The sequence below is a fragment of the Hypanus sabinus genome, chromosome 7 (assembly GCF_030144855.1).
Source record: "Hypanus sabinus isolate sHypSab1 chromosome 7, sHypSab1.hap1, whole genome shotgun sequence".
NCBI classification, from domain to species: domain Eukaryota; kingdom Metazoa; phylum Chordata; class Chondrichthyes; order Myliobatiformes; family Dasyatidae; genus Hypanus; species Hypanus sabinus.
In genome coordinates, this window is record NC_082712.1 from 38,454,158 (window position 1) to 38,472,465 (window position 18,308).

An 18,308-nucleotide genomic window follows, 5' to 3' on the forward strand; every position below is an offset into this window, starting at 1 on the left:
AGAACATAAGAAATAGGAGCAGGAGTTAGCCTTCTGACCCTTTGAGCCTGCTCCACCATTCAACAAGATCATGGCTGAATTGTCCATGGACTCATCAACATCTACCTGCCTTTTCCCCATAATCCTTAATTTCTCTAATATGCAAAACTCTATCCAACCTTGTCTCAAATATATTTACCGAGGTAGCCTCACTACTTCATTGGCCAGAGCATTCCATAGATTGACCACTCTCTGGGAAAACCAGTTCCTCCTAATCTCCATCCTAAATTTACTCCCCTGAATCTTGAGACAATTTCTCCTAGTTTTAGTCTCCCCTACCAGTGGAAACAGCTTTTCTGCCTCTATCTTATCTATCCCTTTTATAATTTTATATGTTTCTATAAAATCTCCTCTCATTCTTTTGAATTTCCCTGAGAACATCTGCTCCCAATTTATATTCCCAAGTTCAGTTCCTGCCTAATAACATCATATTTCTCCCTACCGCAATTAAATGTTTTCCCAACTTGTCTGCTCCTATCCCTCTCCAATGCTATGGTAAAGGAGATAGAATTGTGATCACTATCTCCAAAATGCTCTCCCATGGAGAGATCTGACACCTGACCAGGTTCATTTCCCAAAACCAGATCAATTAGAGCCCGTCGTCAAGTTGGCTGATCTACATGATGTGTCAGGAAACCTTCCTGAACACACCTAGTAAACTCCACCCCATCCAAACCCCTTGCCTGAAGGAGATGCCAGTCAGTATTAGGAAAGTTTAAAATCTCCCATCACAACTTGAAATCTCAACTTGCACTTGACTGCACAAATATGAAATGGCCTTTACTTAGAACTTTGCAAAGATTCAACATAACATATAAAACTTTGACAAACTTCTGTAGATGTGTGTTGAATAGTATGTTGACTAGTTGCATCATGGCCTGCTAAGGAAACACCAATGCCCTTGAATGAAAAATCCTACAAAAAAAGTTTTTTTAAAAAGTCATGGAGACAGCTTACTCCATCGTCGGTAAAGCCCTCCCCACCATTGAGCACATCTACACAGATTGCTGTCACAGGAATGCATAAGACATAGCAGCAAAATTAGGCTATTTGGCCCATTGAGTTTGCTCTGCTATTCAATCATGGCTGATCTTATTTTTCTCTTTCTCAACCCCATTCCCTGGCCTTTTCCCCATAACCTTTGCCATGTCCAAGCAATCTCTATCTTAAATACACCTTAAATTCACTACCCTCTGGTTAAAGAAACTTCTCCACATCTCTGTTTTGAATGGACACCTCTGCTATCCTTAGGCGGATGAAGGCCAACACTGTCAACATGCGCAGCAGCTTTGAGTGTCCTATGGACATGGACCCCAAGATCTCGCTGATCCTCCACACTATCAAGATTCTTACCACTATTAGACCATAAAACATAGGAGCAGAATTAGGCCACCTGGCCCATTGAGTCTGTTCTGCCACTCAATCATGGCTGATCCTTTTTTAGAAAAAAATCTCCTCCTCAAGCTCAGTTCCCGGCCTTCTCCCCATAATCCTTGATACCATGTCCAATCAAGAACTTATTAATCTCTGCCTTAAATTCACCCAGTGACCTGGCCTCCACAGCTGCCTGTGGCAACAAATTCACGACCCTTTTGCTAAGGAAATTTTTCCACATCTGTTTTGAAAGGGCGCCCCCTCTATGCTGAGGCTATGCCCTCTTGTCCTAGACTCTCTCACCATGGGAAACATCCTTTCCACATCTACTCTATCTAGGCCTTGCAACATTCAGAAGTTTTCAAGGAGATCCCCCCCATCCTTCTGAATTCTAACAAGTACAGACCCAGAACCATCAAACGTTCCTCGTATGATAACCCTTTCATTCTTGGAATCGTCCTCGTGAACCTCCTCTGGACCCTCTCCAATGCCAGCACATCTCTTCTTAGATAAGGAGGTCAGGCCTCACCAATGCCTTATAAAACCTCAGCATTACATCCCTGCTCTTGTATTCAAGACCTCTTGAAATGAATGCTAACACTGCATTTATCTTCCTCAGCTCCAACTCAGCCTGGAAGTTGACCTTTAGGGTGTTCTGCACAAGGACTCCCAAGTCCCCTTGCATCTCAGATTTTTGGATTTTGTCCCTGTTAAGAAATTAGTCCGCACATTTATTTCTACTACCAAAGTGCATGACCATGCATTTTCCAACATGATAGTCATTTGCCACTTTCTTGCCCATTCTCCTAAGTCCTTCGGCATCCTACCTGTTTCCTCAACACTAACTGCTCCTCCAACAATCTTCATATCATCTGCAAACTTGGCAACAAGGCCATCTATTTCATCATCTAAATCATTTTTATGACTCTATTCACACATTCATGACAATGTAAGAGACTCTTATTCAATCACCTGCTGAGTATTATGCTATTTACTTTGGCAAGACTTGGTTTTATTATAACCACCTCCACAGCTAAGAAATACCTCCATGGTTCCGAATATGTGTAATTATTTGTTTTATTGTTGTTGCCTCCCAACCTGTTGTAATTAATTATGTGTTTAAACAGAGCTTACAATTCATTCCTGAAGCATGACAAGCACATCTGTACAGATCTCAAAAACAGGTTATTGCAGTCTGACTCATGTATATTTATTTCCTTATTTGAGCTTCTCACATTTTTCTTTTGTCTTCTGTAATGTCTTTTTTCACAGTTTAAATGCAATTCAACACATTATCTTTCTCTTCCCAACCTTAACTGAGCTTACTTAACTTCCTTAATTCACACACAAGAAAAGAAACTGCACTTTCTTCTACAGAAGGTTGGCCAGTTCAGTATCTTTACTAATTATGTATTTCTATTATTTTTCTCCTAGGCTTTTCCACATTGGTTTGACTAACCTCTGCACCATGGCCATGACCCTAACTCCAGATCTTCCTTCATCTCCACCTGTTTCATTGATCACTCTTTTGGAGATCACCAAGAAAGTTACCGAGGAAAGAATTCCATAACTCAATTGGAATGAGGTTGCAAGGAGAAAATCAATTCACTTGCATGTTTCATGAAGTGAATAATGCTGACAAAATCCTTTAAAATGTTATCAAATTAAAAACTATTATAACTTTAAGGGTGGAGTCAGGCATTTTAACACCAATGTTATTGTTTAGCTCCAGCAGGTTCCTACCATGCATGTTAAGCATATAACGTCACAGTGACAGAAGGAATGTAAATACCAATTGTAAAGCTGTACAAAAATCTACCGCAGAAAGAACACTTTGTCAGAACTCCTACATTTGAAATATTTCTCATGAGCATAGAGACACTAACCCATGGTTGTAAATATAACTAAGCAATCACAAATGTGGAGGTTATTAGAATACACAGTAGATTGTTTCTCTACCAATCTGGAGAAAAGAAACCTGATAGGAACAAGGAAAGCAAAGTCATAAAAGGGCACGATTACTGAAGCAATAAAAAATAGGCTGAATGAACAGGTTTATTCCCCGTCCCACAGCTTGTTGTGGACAGCAGTGTTTTAATAATTTGAGCCTTATTTTTGGTGCACATTCTCACTTGGGTAAAATTGCTTTAATCGTAGAGAATAGTAGAGCTGTACAGCACAGATACAGACCCTTTGGCCTACTGTGTCCATGCTGACCTTTTAGTCTATCCAAGCTCACTTGACTGCATTAGGTCCCTGTCTTTTTATGCCTATTTAAGGGACTGTCTAAAAGTTTCTTAGATACATTGAAGATATCTGATTCCTCCATTATTTTGGCAGAGTTCCAGACATCAAGCATACTCTGCAAAAATAAACTTCCCCCTCAAATTCCCTTTAAAACTCCTTCCTCTCACCTTAAACCTTTACTCTCTCTTTTTCTCCTTACCATGACAAAAAGATTCTGTAGCCTCACTCAGCCCCTTCATTCCAGAAAAAGCAAAACCACTCTCTTCTATCTCTCCCACTCCTAGTCTTCCACTCTAAGCTACATCCTGGTAAATCTTCTTTCTACCCTTTTCAACATAACCACATTCTTTGTACAGTATGGAGACCAAAGAGCTGACAATACTCCCAACTATAATCTAACTAGTGTCTTGTAAAGTTGTAACTAATGTCCCATTTTTTATATATACATTCTGTGCTCCCAATCTATGAAGGCAAATACGTACATGTGTTTTTCATCACCCTATCCACCTGTGTTGCTACTTTCATGCAATCATGGGCGTGAATCACAAGATTTTCTCAGTTCATCAGCAATCCTTAACATTACAATTCACCATATCTCCTTTTGTTGTTTGACTTCACCTCACATAGTGTGATTAAATTCCATCTGATCCATAACTAGTTGTCGTCTTAGACACTTACACTTCCTTACTTATCCTCAACACTGCCAACTTTAGTGCCATATGCAAATTTACCAATCATATGCTCACATCTGAGAATCCATTACTGATCCATGCATTAAACCATTGGTCTCAGACCTCCAATCAGAAAAGCATCCTTTCACCAATACCCTTTGCCTTCCATCACTGAACCAATTTCAGATTCTATTAACTAGTTAACCTTGAATCTTATGTGCTCTGGATTAGCCTACCATGCAGGAAAATGCCTTACTAAAGTCCAGTTAGTCAGTTTCTATCAACCTACCTTCATCAATGTTTTCAGTTTTCTCTTAAAAACTCAATATTACCCCACACTAGCAACACTAATATCCTTGAACAGCCTCTGTATCCAAATGTATATAAATATGGTCCCTTAGGATTTTCTCCAATAACTTCCTTACCATTGACACAAAGCTCACCAGTTGACTCCTCTTTGCTGCCTGTCTTAAAAGTAAATCATTAGTTGTCCACATGAGGAAGTCTGCAGATGCTGGAAATTCAAGCAACACACACAAAATGCTGGTGGAACACAGCAGGCCAGGCAGCGTCTATAGGAAGAAGCACTGTCGATGTTATGGGCCAAGACCCTTTGTCCGTAACATCCACTGTGCTTCTTTCATTAGTTGTCCTTCAGTCCTCTGGCAGCTCAGCTGTGGCTAACAAAGATGTAAGCATCAGTCTTGATGAAGCGTCTTGGCCCAAGTTGTCAACTGTTTATTCTTTCCCATTGACACTGCCTGACCTGCTGAGTTCTACCAGCATTATGTATGTGTTGCTTGGATTTCCAGCATCTGCAGATTTTCTCTCGTTTGTATGTATCTTTGTCAGGGCCCCCCATCTATCTTCTCCCTTGCTTTCCACAGCAACCTGGGATAGATCTCACTGGGTCCTTGGGATTTATCAACCCTTATGACATCTAACATCTCCTTGATAATGAAGTACTTCAAATTATCCACTTACCCGTCCCTGAACTCATTATTTTACATGCTCTTCTGCTTGGTGAATACAGATGAGAAAGACTCATTTAAGGCCTCATCCACGTTGCATGTACATGCAAGTTGTACATAAAAAGCAGGTGAAAAGAGATCCAGTTTCCAGACACGGGCTCACAAATCCTGATCGCTGATCCTGGAAACTAGTTAAAATTATTCCTGCCAAAATGGTAACAGGGCCTCCCACAATCATATAGACCCATAAAATGTTTTAGTTAGTTTGTATGTGAAGAATGGTCATTATCAGCTTCATATGCATTAGTTAGGGCAGCTTTGTTAGTCTTGTACCTTCTACAACCTAGCTGGCTGCTAGTGGTCAAACTCTCCCTTCCTCCACAGGAAGTCAAGAGTTGGTGAGGTCAGAATCACAGATCCCCTCTACTGCGACTACCTGAGTAATGCATATACTACTTCTAAGCACAGAAGTCTACATGAAGCATTTAGAGCCAAATCCTAAGGTGCTGAAGTACTAACAACAGAAACGTCAAAGTTGCCTTTTTATTTACCATGAAGGGGCATTATATGTCAATCATCTACTTAATCAGACTTTGGGTGGGAGATCCTTAAGTTGCCTTAAGATCCTTTACCACGATTGCATCTTGTGCTAAAATGTAGGCCTACATCTTAAGGTAAGAATGCACAAGGAAGACATCAGCCATCTGTATCAGGAAATCTGACTGTATCAAGCTCCAACCTTCACTTCAATCATACATTTATAGGAGAATATGAGAAAGAACTTTGTTCTTTAAATATTCTCATCTGTTTAGGAATTTACTGAAATTGATTACGCTCCCTGGTTTGAGCTGGGTGTGACACTTGTTCAATGGGTCAATTTATCGTGAATGAATAAATAAGAGTACACTCAACAGAAACATTTTGGCACCTGCAGTAGGAATTTCATTTCAGGTACGAGAAAGGTTATTGTGGTTGCAGTCCACAATCAAAATATTAAAATGATTATGATGCAATCAAACAAAGACATTGTGAGCAACTGTAAAACCCATTCATCATGATATTTTAAAACGTGAAAATGTACTCCCTTTTTACTTACCAGCTAAGTTATTCTGTTCAATATTAACTAGTGCCTCATACAAGGCCTTGACTGGATTTGTGCCAGTTAGAAGAATTCCATGCAGCCAGATGAGTAGCATTCTGTGTCCATGTTCCTTATAACTCTTTGCTCCTGAGGGAAAATAAATGTTTATTAAAAATACTAAACAATGTTTCAATAAGAGCCAGTGTTACAATATAAATCTGAACCACTCAGCCTAGTTACATAAAGATATGACCTTGTGTGATGGAAACATCAGTATATTGATATCGCAATGTGCAATGTGATTTTCACAAGCCACTATAACACTAGTTTACTGATGAAACTAGATGGCAAAATCCAGCAATAAAAAAAATCCTGTAGGCTTTAACTGAAGTAGACAATAGAAACACATTGAAGTCTGCCCTTCAATATGTAACTAACCAATAAACAAATAAATAATACATATTCTGAAGTGTACTTTATAATATGTTGCCTAATTAACCAAGTGCCTTGGTGGGCTAAATTCTTTCATGGGATAGGGACAAAGTGTGAGGAACAGACATTGTGGTGTGCACGTTCCACTTTTCCTGAGAGGTGAAGATAAAGAAGTTGATTTGCTTTCATTACTGCCAGATTTGCCAAAAATCAAAGAACAAAGTTAACATTTTTTGAGTCTGGTGGTTCAGGCATTGACACTACTTAGCCTCATTCTTGAAGGGAGTGGCACAGGCAGTCCATGAGCAAGGTGGGTGAAATCCTTCATGATATTGCTGTCCTTTTCCTGACACCTTTCTGTTTGTATGTGCTTTATGGTGGATTGACTGGTGCCGCTGAGGTGTTGGACAGATTTGACTACCCATTGTAGAGCCTTCTTGTCCTCTGGCATGCAGTTTCCATACTTTGCAGCATGTCCAGATGCTATCTAGCAGTTCACCAGCATCTTTACAAGCACAATGAAGGAAAGTGGCTTTGCTATTGAAAATGGATTTTTCTAAAAACTCCAGTTTGCGGAACAAACTTTACCTGAAAACCTGGGCAAGTGTAAAGTGCATATTAATGATGGAAATTTATGTATAAGAAAAGTATAAACAAACTGCCTTAACACCAGAAGTCCTCAGTCCCACAGAAGGATTTTGACCAAAACATCAACTATCCATTTCCCTCCATAGATGCTAGTGGACTTGCAGAGTTGACAGATGTTATCTACACTCATCTCTGAACATTTGGACAGTAAAAACACCAATGTTAGGCCATTGCTTATTGACTACAGTTCCAGCTCCAGCGCTATAATTCCATGCAAATCTATCTCTATGCTCCTAAATCTGGGACTGAACACCTTCCTTTGCAGCTAGATCCTTGACTTACTCCAATACATGGTCAGACTCTTGATGATACCACTGTAGTGGGCTGTATCTCAGATAACAATGAGTCAGAGTACGGAAAAGGATAGTGTTTAGCAGCATTGTGTCATGACTTTCCTTTAAAATAAAACAAAAGAGCAGGTCAGTAAGGGCAGTGGTGCACCTATCCTGTCTACATCAACTGTGCTAAGCTAGAGAGCTGAGATGTTCCGTTCCTAGGAATGGACATCAGAAGCCTGTCTTGATCCACCCATTGCAGATGCCATGACAAAGAAAGTGTATGGCACCTCTACGTGCTCTGGAGGCTAAAGAAATTTTCTCAAATCCACTTTGATTCTTAATAATTATCATAAATGCACAATAGAAAGCATCCTATTTGGATGCATAATGGCATAGCGTGGGACCTGCTCTGCCTGAGACCACATAAAACTTGCACAGAATTGTGAACACAACTCAGCACATCCCAGAAACTAACCTCCCCTCCATGGATTCTACACTTTTCACTGTCTCAGCAAAGCAGCTAACATAATCAAAGACCCTATCCACATTGAACATTCTCTCATCTCCAACACCTCCCCCACCCCCCGTCAGGCAGAAGATTAAAAACCTGAAAACATGTACCACCATGTCAAGGACAGCTTCTATCCTGCTTTTGTAAGACCACTGAACCATCACCTTGTGCAATAAGATAGATTATTGATCTCACAATCTATTTTGTTAGGGCTTTGCACTTCATTGACTGCCTCAACAGCACCCCCTCTATAACTACAACACTTTGTTATGCATTCCCTCATTGTCTTCACTTATACTACATTTCATTACTGATGTAATGAAATTATCTTTATGGATGGTATGCAAAATTCTATCTTTGTATGTACGATAATAATGAACCAATTTGCCAGCTTGCACAATCATAATCTGCACCATTTAATGGAATGCAAAATTAAATTGCAGCAATCTTATGAACAAAGAACTCCTCACCCAGATACCCATGATTGAATAACCCTGCCCAGATAATGTGAGTGCAAGCAGAAGTAGAGTTAAGGGAAGTGAACTGAGACCAAACTCATTCCTGTCACAGACCAGGCATGGTCTACCCCACCTTCCAAATGTTCCTTAATTGTGAAATAAAATAAAATCACAAACTTCTGTGCAACTTAAATGTGAAATAAACATTCTTTTTAGTAATAAAATGCATTTTTGTTCACTAGATTTATTTTAAGATTAAAAAAGACCATTAAAATGCAACATTGCCTTGTTTCTCTGTCAACTCCAAATTAGAAGAAACTTAAGTTGGTGCCTCAACCAATTTGACACTCCATTTTCCTCTTCAGAGCCACATAATACAGGCTGGTGACAGAAGCCTAACACTGTGTAGGTCCCAAACAGTCAACTTGGGCCAGTGCCCAAGTGCATGCTGGAAGATACTGTTCTCCCAAAGCACATCAGTTGTTAGGTTCTGGGTGCTCACCACCACTGGGAGATCCAGCCCATTATATTACATATAAGTTTAACAGACGGTAAAGCTCTGTCTGCCACAGTTGCCCATGGACAGTTACTATCCAGAGTCACCATTGGTTTGAGGTGAAAGGGATCAGTTGCTTCCATCTGACTAAGTACACAAGTAGACATTGGTAGAGATTCTCAGTTAAGTCTAGGAAGATCAATTTTCATGAAAGTAATAAATAATGAATCTATTTAGTTTAGAACAAAGTGCATCATTGAGAAATTATATTGAAAGCCTATGACAAGAACATAAGAAAAAGGACCAGATATTAACAATTGAGCTTTTAGAGCAAGCACTGTTATTCATCGAGATCATGGCTGATCTACCTCAGCACCATTTTCCTGCATTATCCCCATCTCCTTGATTCCTTTAATGCCCAGAAATCTAGTTTTGAGCCAACTGAGACTCCACACACCTCAAGGGGGAGGGAATTACAAAGGTTCACCAAGTTGAACATATTCGTGCTAAATGTCCTCTCAAACTGTGCCCCATTATCCAAACGTCAGGGACAGTAAACATCTTCCTTCCATCTACCAGTCAAACCCTTTAAGAATTTTGTATGTTTCATTTAAGGGAATGATTGTGCTCTAGAAGACTAGCATGATAAGTTTCATTGTATCACAACTACATGGGAGATGATAAAGTTAACTGCTTTCTGGTACATTGGACAAACACTTTTGAGAATTGGAAGTGCAATCCCTTTTAGTAGTGAAAGATTGAGTCTAAGTGTGATGTCCTATCCTGATCATGTCCATACAGGATTCAGAAACCAAGTATTCTAGGGTAAATGGAGTCCCCTAAAAATATCTGTACTCATGGGCATTTGAATACTAGTAAGGACACATCCCTGCTCACTAGCAGGAATGGAGACAGGAAGTCAAAAAGAAAAGTAATTTTTAGAGATGGCAACTGAGGGTAGAGTGATCAATTATTTAATCTTTAACATTGAAATGTTTCAATCTGAATGTCCAATTTAACACATTTCTCACCCGTCCATTGTTCCTCAATTCCTTTAATTTGTTCTTCTGTGAAGTGCCATTGGTTTGCAAGCCTCTTCCAGTCCTTTGGCTTGAGATCACGGTGTGCCAGGCTCCATAAAGTTGTGCGGAGTTGGCTGGTCTGTGTGGTATGATCGGGTTTGAATGTTAATGGGTAATTGCTTGTTGGAATTGGCAGTCTATCCTGGATGACCTGAAGAATAAGGAAGTGAATCTCCTCAGACTAGTATACAACAGCATCATAGTCTACTCAATAGGATTCTCCCCTCAGTCTTGATTTTCCTGCAGCATGGTATAGCTTTAATGTTCTAGCACCAAATTTGTGAATATACCCTGGCAAGAAAGTACTTGTACCTTTAAATATTAATTCCTACAATCTCAGTACCATTACAGCATAGAGTGTAGTTAACACTAAGAAACAACTGAACATAAATGCAATGAACTATCAGATATAATAGGCCAAAACTGGCACTCAGTGCCAAAGTGACCACATTCTCCTCTCTGAATTAACTACAACCTTGCTTCACATGACCATAACAACGAGAACAAAGCTGGCTGAATGAGGTGCAGTAACTCGGTCTTCTGGAATGTTATGGAATTATATAGGGTAAATGGAGTATGGTGCATAGCAACCAAACCTTGCACACATAAACAGTGAAAGCATCTGTGATAGTCAGCCAAGCTACAGTCCCTGGATTAGGTCTCCTACTGAATACTGGTAACTAAAATCTCTCAGAACATTAAAGATATTCAGAAACAATCAAGTACTATTGCAATTATTAAAACCAATACATTATTTTAACATTTTAAAAAGCAAAATACATTAAAACACCCAAAGACTTTAAAAAAACAGTTCGGACTATTTATACAAGAAAACTCTGCTGGTGTTAGAAATACAAAGTATATCTCTGATAGTTCATTGCAGTTATGCGGGACAAAAATGCCAAAATGTTATGTTTGTTGAGCTGCTTTGCCCAACGACGGGCTGGCTGCTGAAAATATTTAATGCATTTGTTCAGAACTATGACTACCTTTATACCGAGTGGAACAACACCAGAACAGAGCTGCCCATTTTCAGATATCCAAGCCCCTGGAAAATCACAGGGCCAAAGGCAGTCTGCTAACAGCTAGGTTATAGAATGTTTCATAAAGGAAGAAATGTCACAGCAAGGAATTTCGAATCTGGGACCCAATGGAATGTTGAATTTACAAAGATTGTTAACTTAGCAATGCAAGGCTCCTGTTGCTCCTCCTCTGGTTCCCACAGTGTCCATCTAAAATGGCTTTCCCAGGTGGGCTACTGGTTGAATTTTATGTGGAAATTCCCCATTAGCCTCTGGTGGGAGTTTCTCTCATAGCGCATTTGGATCCTGGCCATTAAAAATCAAAGGAACCTAAAACAGCAAACTAAATAAGGAAAAGAAAAGTTTGAAGTGACAAGAGGCCATAATTTGTCATTTGCTGACCTATTGAGGTTGTAGTAAACTAATAAGAGATAAGAAATAGAAGCTTTTATTGAAGAGGTTGTGTGAGTTTCAAAGAATTCATGAAGTATAAATAAAGGACTTCCAGGTATTATTAACTTTCTAAATTTAGCTGAAGTTAGCTACCAGCCAGGTAATCCCTGTAAACAAATACCAAACTGTTAGTAAGTCACTCAATATTTGAACAAGGATTTTATTAACCACAAAGAAAGAATGCTGTGATTCTCAGAGTTCAGTTGAACACATTCGTCAAATCCATAAATTCACATTTCAGTTCATTAAGTACCTGGTGAAAGGCAACTTAAATGATGATGACTATTCTTCACAGATGTTTCCTGCCTGCTGAGAGTTTCTAGCAGACATCTTTATGTGTCCAGCTCCAGACTGGACTGGGTTTTGGAAGATGGTGTACAGGACAAATAATAGACAATTTCACTGCTTGAAGTTTCAGGTCTGTATATTTTCTTTCATATTTAATGAGCTGGGTAAGAATCAGAAAGGACCCAGTTTGCAGGGTTGTGGAGAAAGGAATAGTGACTGGGAATAGCTAACTCTTACACAGAACAGGTACAGTTATCCTCAGGTACAATTGACCTCATCTACTCTAATCATTACATGAATCTTTGATTTAGATGTCACTAGTCAACCTCCCCCCCTAGAATAAAGACACAAGTGTCCCACTTATTTCTTAGAAAGTGCTGCAGATCCCTCTCTGCCTGTTGGTGCAATTGCAAAAAAGTAGGTCTGGCTTATTTATTAGGACAGGACCATTCATTTATTATCAGCACACAAATATCCTGAAAATATTAAAATGTAGCTGTAACTATCTTCTCTCATACTTTTAGATCCTTTTACTTCCCCCTGGGGTGCAGGGAGGGACTCAGTCTTGAAAACTTGGCTCATAATACAGTGGATTCTGGTTAATTTGGCCATCTACTAATCAGAGCAGCTGCTTATTTAGGACAACTTGTAAAGATCAAAAACTAATTGAGGACATTGTCAGAGTTCCCTTTGTTAATTTTGGATGTGACACCGCTTAACTGGGACAGGAAGTTGTTGTCAAACAGTTTCTGACTAGTGTCTGTCACATCCATTTGTGTGGCTGTTAGACACAACACTGTGCTTAAAGCGAACAGGTTCTAAATAGCATCAGTTGTGTGTTTCTGTTCAAAACACAGTGATTTTGCAGTTGGCGAGAATTAAAACAGTAACACAGCTCTTTCTTGGCTCACTGTGGTTTCAAGCATTCAGGCTTCGAGGTGCCAAAAATGGCCAGGAGTGAAAATGAAACAATCTCACTACTTCAACAAGTTTGGAACTATGAAGAATTTGAAGATATCAACAATCATTTTGAATGTTACAATGAAAATGAAGATTTGGAGGATACAATCTGCAGAAGCATTGTACGAAGGCAGCCCATTATCCGCACTAGGTGGCTGCTCATTTTGTTCATTTACAGTCAATCAAGAGAATGTAACAGCCTACCCCGGACGAATTCATCTGTCGATAACTATTAGGAGCTTGTTCAAAGTACATTTATTATCAAGGTAAGTATACTGTGTACGTACAAACTTGAGATTTGATTTAGCAGGATGCCACAAAACAAAGATACGCCTAGAACCCATTTAAAGAAAAACACATGCAACAAGACTACTGAACACCCAATGTGTGAAAAAAGAACAAATCATGCAAATGATTAAAAGAAACAAATAATATTAACCGCAGAGTCCCCGAAAGTGAGTGCTCAGCACTGTGGCGATGGTTGCAGGCCACAAATGCAGAGTCAGTTCAGCGCTGAATTGCCTTTATCAAGTTATGCAAATAGTAAAAATGAAGAAAAGTAAACAAAAACACAAAAAACGTGAACTGCAGAGGCTCTGAATGCAAATTTCCAGCTGCAGGATACAATTCAGCACTGAGGCAAGAGAAGCCCACCCAGAAACCCATTGTCTGCAGAGCGACAGATGCTTCCAAACCAGGTGGCATGGGACCCAAGACTCCTGTACCTTCCTCCTGCCAGCAGTAGCAAAATGAGACCATGAGACTCAGAGAGACTGCACTGAACACCATTTTCCACTCTCATCCTCAATGATTTTAATCTTGCTCGATGCCTTAACCAACACAGACTAATGGGTTTATATTCCACCATTAGTAATCGATTAAGTGTACACCCCCAGCAATGGCCATAGTTACAATGTACACTCTCTGCTCTCATCCACACCAAATCCTCCAGGAGATCGCAGGAGCACCAGATCATTTAGTCAGCTCAGAACTACATTCTTTAAAGGGAAACAACAGGCTGTAATTGATTGCAGTTCAGAAGAAGAAGTATATTTAGAAGAAGAAGAGTAGTAGTTTTGTAAGTTGTCTGTAAGATGTCGCTATTGGTTGCTGGCACCATCTTGCCAGAATATACAGTTTTATAGTACTGTAGCAGGATTTATAGTGTTCTAATTTATTCTGTATTTCATTTAAATACATAATTTGTTACTCAGTTAAATGGTAGCTTGTCTTTCTTACACCTTTTTAACTATTTCCATGAAAATTTGACTAATTGGGGAAAAGCTTAATTAGGCCAAACTGCATCCCAATTAACTGGAATCCGCTGTATCTAGACTTCACAAACAAGAAAATCTGCAGATGCTGGAATACCGAGCAACACACACAAAATGCTGGAGGAACTCAGCAGGTCAGGCAGCATCTGTGAAGAGTAATAAAGAGTCAAAGGTTTGGGCTAAGGGCTTCATATGGACCAGAAATGATGAGGGAGATCAGAGGCAACAAAAAATAGACTAATCACCTTGTCCAAATGGAATATCTCCTAGGGTGCTCAGGGAAGTTATGGTCAAAACCTTCCAAACATCTACAAATTCAGCAGTGATGCCTGAATTCTGGAAAATTGCAAATGCATTCCCTTATTCAAGAAAGTAAACCCACAATCAATAGTCAATTCGCATTCAGCGTTCAGTAAAATTTTAGGAACAATAACATGGTAGCATAGTGGTTAGTGTGACACTATCATAGCTCAGAGAGCTGGAGTTCAGAGTTCAATTCCAGCACCTTCTGTAAGAAGTTTGTACTTCTTTCCCATGACCATGTGGGTTTCCACCCACATACTGGTTAGTAGATTCATTGGTCATTGCGAATTGTCATGTGACTAGGCTAAGGTTAAGTATGTGGGTTGCTGGGCGATGCAGCTTGTTGGGACTGAAGGGTCTATACCGCGTGGTATCTCTAAATAAATAAATAAGCTTAGAATTCCCAGTCACTTGGATAAGTGTGAATTGACTGGAGAGAGCCTCGATGAATTTGTTTGGGAAAATTATGTATTACTCACCTCCGCTGAAATGACACCCAGGGCTGTTAAGCAAATTGTGACTGATGTTGGATTTACAAGGGACATTTTAAAAAGTGTCTCATCATAAGCCCATCACCAAGATGGAAGTCCATGGAATTAACCTCTAGAAACACGAAGAGAAAGCTGACTAATAATAGACAGGAAAGAGAGTGTAGTAGTAAAAGCTAGTCTTTCAGATTGGACGGTAGTACACCATGGACTGAACAAAGCATAGAAGATGGAACAGTACACCTTCAGCCCACGATGCTGTGCCAACCCCTAAACCTACCTTAAAATCAATCTAACCCTTCCTTCCCACATAGCTCTCCATTTTTGTTTCATCCATGTACCTATCAAGTCTTCTGTGTAAGAAACCTATGTCTGATATCCCCCACTATAATTTCTTCCAGCCACCTTCAGGTTATGCCTTTGTAAAATCTCTGGTTGTCCAGTCTATCCATGTCCCTTATTATCTTGTACACCACCCAGGGTCAAATCGCCAGGGCCAGTGCTAGAACCATAGCTTTTATTAAAGTGCATTAACATCTGGAATTGGGTGTAGAGGGCACTATTGATAGAGATCAATTTCAAACAGATAGGGGCAGGTTGGTGGGTTGGCTGAGTAAAGTTAATGCTGAGAACTGTGAAGTGTATCACTTTGTTAGAAAGGTTGAGAAGCCGCAAATTAAACTGAAAGGCATGATCCTAAATGAGGGTTAAGATCAGAGAGCAGCAGTTTGTTGATAGTAGCAGCACAGGCTGGGGAAGTGGTTAAAAAGCACATGGAATATAAATAGAACCATGGAAAATGAAAGAAGGATACCATGACAAACATTAATAAAACATTGGTTCAGCCACAGTTCAAGAACTGGGTCCACCTCAGAGTGCTACACTTCTGCAAAGATGTGAAGATTTCAGAGGTGCAGAGAAGGTCTCCCAAATTGAACTCCAAGGTTGACGGACTTGAGTTATGTGGATAGACTGAAAAAGTTAATGCTTTTCTCCATGGCCACAGGAGTGTGGAGGGAATCAAACAGGCTCCATAGAGCAGATCACAGGAGTGTGGAGGGAGATCACACAGGCTCTATAGAGCAGATCACAGGAGTGTGGAGGGAGATCACACAGTCTCTATAGAGCAGATCACAGGAGTGTGGAGGGAGATCACACAGGCTCTATAGAGCAGATCACAGGAGGGAGATCACACAGGCTCTATAGAGCAGATCACAGGAGTGTGGAGGGAGATCACACAGGCTCCATAGATCAGATCACAGGAGTGTGGAGGGAGATCACACAGGCTCCATAGATCAGATCACAGGAGTGTGGAGGGAATCACACAGGCTCTATAGATCAGATCACAGGAGTGTGGAGGGAATCACACAGGCTCCATAGAGCAGATCACAGGAGTGTGGAGGGAATCACACAGGCCCTATAGAGCAGATCACAGGAGTGTGGAGGGAGATCACACAGGCTCCATAGAGCAGATCACAGGAGTGTGGAGGGAGATCACACAGGCCCTATAGAGCAGATCACAGGAGTATGGAGGGAATCACACAGGCCCTATAGATCAGATCACAGGAGTGTGGAGGGAATCACACAGGCCCTATAGAGCAGATCACAGGAGTGTGGAGGGAGATCACACAGGCTCCATAGACCAGATCACAGGAGTGTGGAGGGAGATCACACAGGCTCTATAGAGCAGATCACAGGAGTGTGGAGGGAATCACACAGGCTCCATAGAGCAGATCACAGGAGTGTGGAGGGAGATCACACAGGCTCCATAGATCAGATCACAGGAGTGTGGAGGGAGATCACACAGGCTCTATAGAGCAGATCACAGGAGTGTGGAGGGAGATCACACAGGCTCCATAGAGCAGATCACAGGAGTATGGAGGGAGATCACACAGGCTTCATAGAGCAGATCAAGGGGAAATGATCCCATTGGTTCAGTGGTCAAGAACTAGTGGCCACAGAATGAAGGAGATTGCCAAAACAACCATAAGCAATAATGAGGAGTCCTCTTTTTGCACAGTAAGTGATCAGGGTCAGAAAGGCACTGCTGACATTGCAGTGCAGACTGATTTAATTACAGTGTTCAAAACAGAGTTGTGAAATATCTGAAAGGAAGGAATTTGCAAGCCCATGGAAAGAGGGTGGGGAAGTATGATTACTCTTAAAATTGGCCTCCTTTAGTGCTCTAATTATTTGTACTCATTAATGTATGCATGCTGAATATTTCCGTATGGGCAAATATCCAAGTGTTTAAACTACAGCTGGAGTAAAAGGAAATGTCTTGTTGGAATTTTGTTGCGTCCACTGGCACTTCTGCTCTTTTATGACCATATCTGTGGCAAATAGCTAGAAATGAGTGAACTTTTGTTGCTACCCTATCATTCAGTTGCTTTCCATTGTTGATACACTGCTCTTACAATCAGTTTACAATCATTTCTGAGGAAAGGAGCCATTATGTAATCTAGGGAGTGCCCGAACAATAAACTTCCAATAGCACACAAGATATTGCTGGTGCTTTCGGTCCGTTGAGCTGCACAGCCCAGCAAGCCTTGCCACCCGCTGATTTAACTCTAACCTAATCAAGGGACAGTGTACAATGACCCTACCACATAGTACGTTTTTGGGGTAGCATTCACATGTTACACAGCAGTACAATAATTTTTCCAGTAAACCTGCTGAGTGTAAAGGGGGACAGAAGTATGCAAGACTGAGTCTGGTCACAAATCGACTTCCGCCCCAACACTTTGTTCCTGGATTCTGACCCATGCCCTAGCTGAACACCCAATCCACATACAGATCCTGGAGCTGGCCACATACCCTGGTCACTCTCAGAGTCAGCCAGATGTCAAACTATCAAGAATTCTAAACAATTTTGGAGTTTTACTGTAATCAATATAGTGATAATAACAGTAGAATTCCAATAAAGAGAGAGAGAGTCATAAATATACAAAGCTATCTTTGAAGTGTATTTGTTTACATTTAAGTACAGTCTGGTCTAAGTTAGTGAATGTCTTTTCTCTATTAACATTGTATAGGTGCTCAGAACTGAAGCTTGCTATTCTTTACTGCCAATTGATGATTTGATTCAAGCACCAGGAGGACCTAATAATGAAATGGAGATTTCAAACTGTCTGTTGTGATAGATTTTGTCCACTTTTGGCATTTTATTATCATACTTCTGGGCTAAAAGTGTTGATTAAATGTAACACATATTTGTTAGTATAGTATAAGG

General features: G+C 40.3%; 1 protein-coding gene across 1 annotated transcript in view; it reads right to left on the reverse strand.

The window, feature by feature from the left end:
• The window catches only part of LOC132396310 (ankyrin repeat and death domain-containing protein 1A-like), a 77,508-nt gene that overhangs the window by 4,961 nt on the left and 54,239 nt on the right, over window positions 1-18,308 (reverse strand). Inside the window, exons 13-14 of the mRNA XM_059973830.1 lie at window positions 10,238-10,439; window positions 6,399-6,530 (exon numbers count right to left, since the gene is read on the reverse strand). Of these exons, the coding sequence (XP_059829813.1) occupies window positions 6,399-6,530; window positions 10,238-10,439 (334 nt within the window). The remainder of the gene's footprint in view (window positions 1-6,398; window positions 6,531-10,237; window positions 10,440-18,308) is intronic.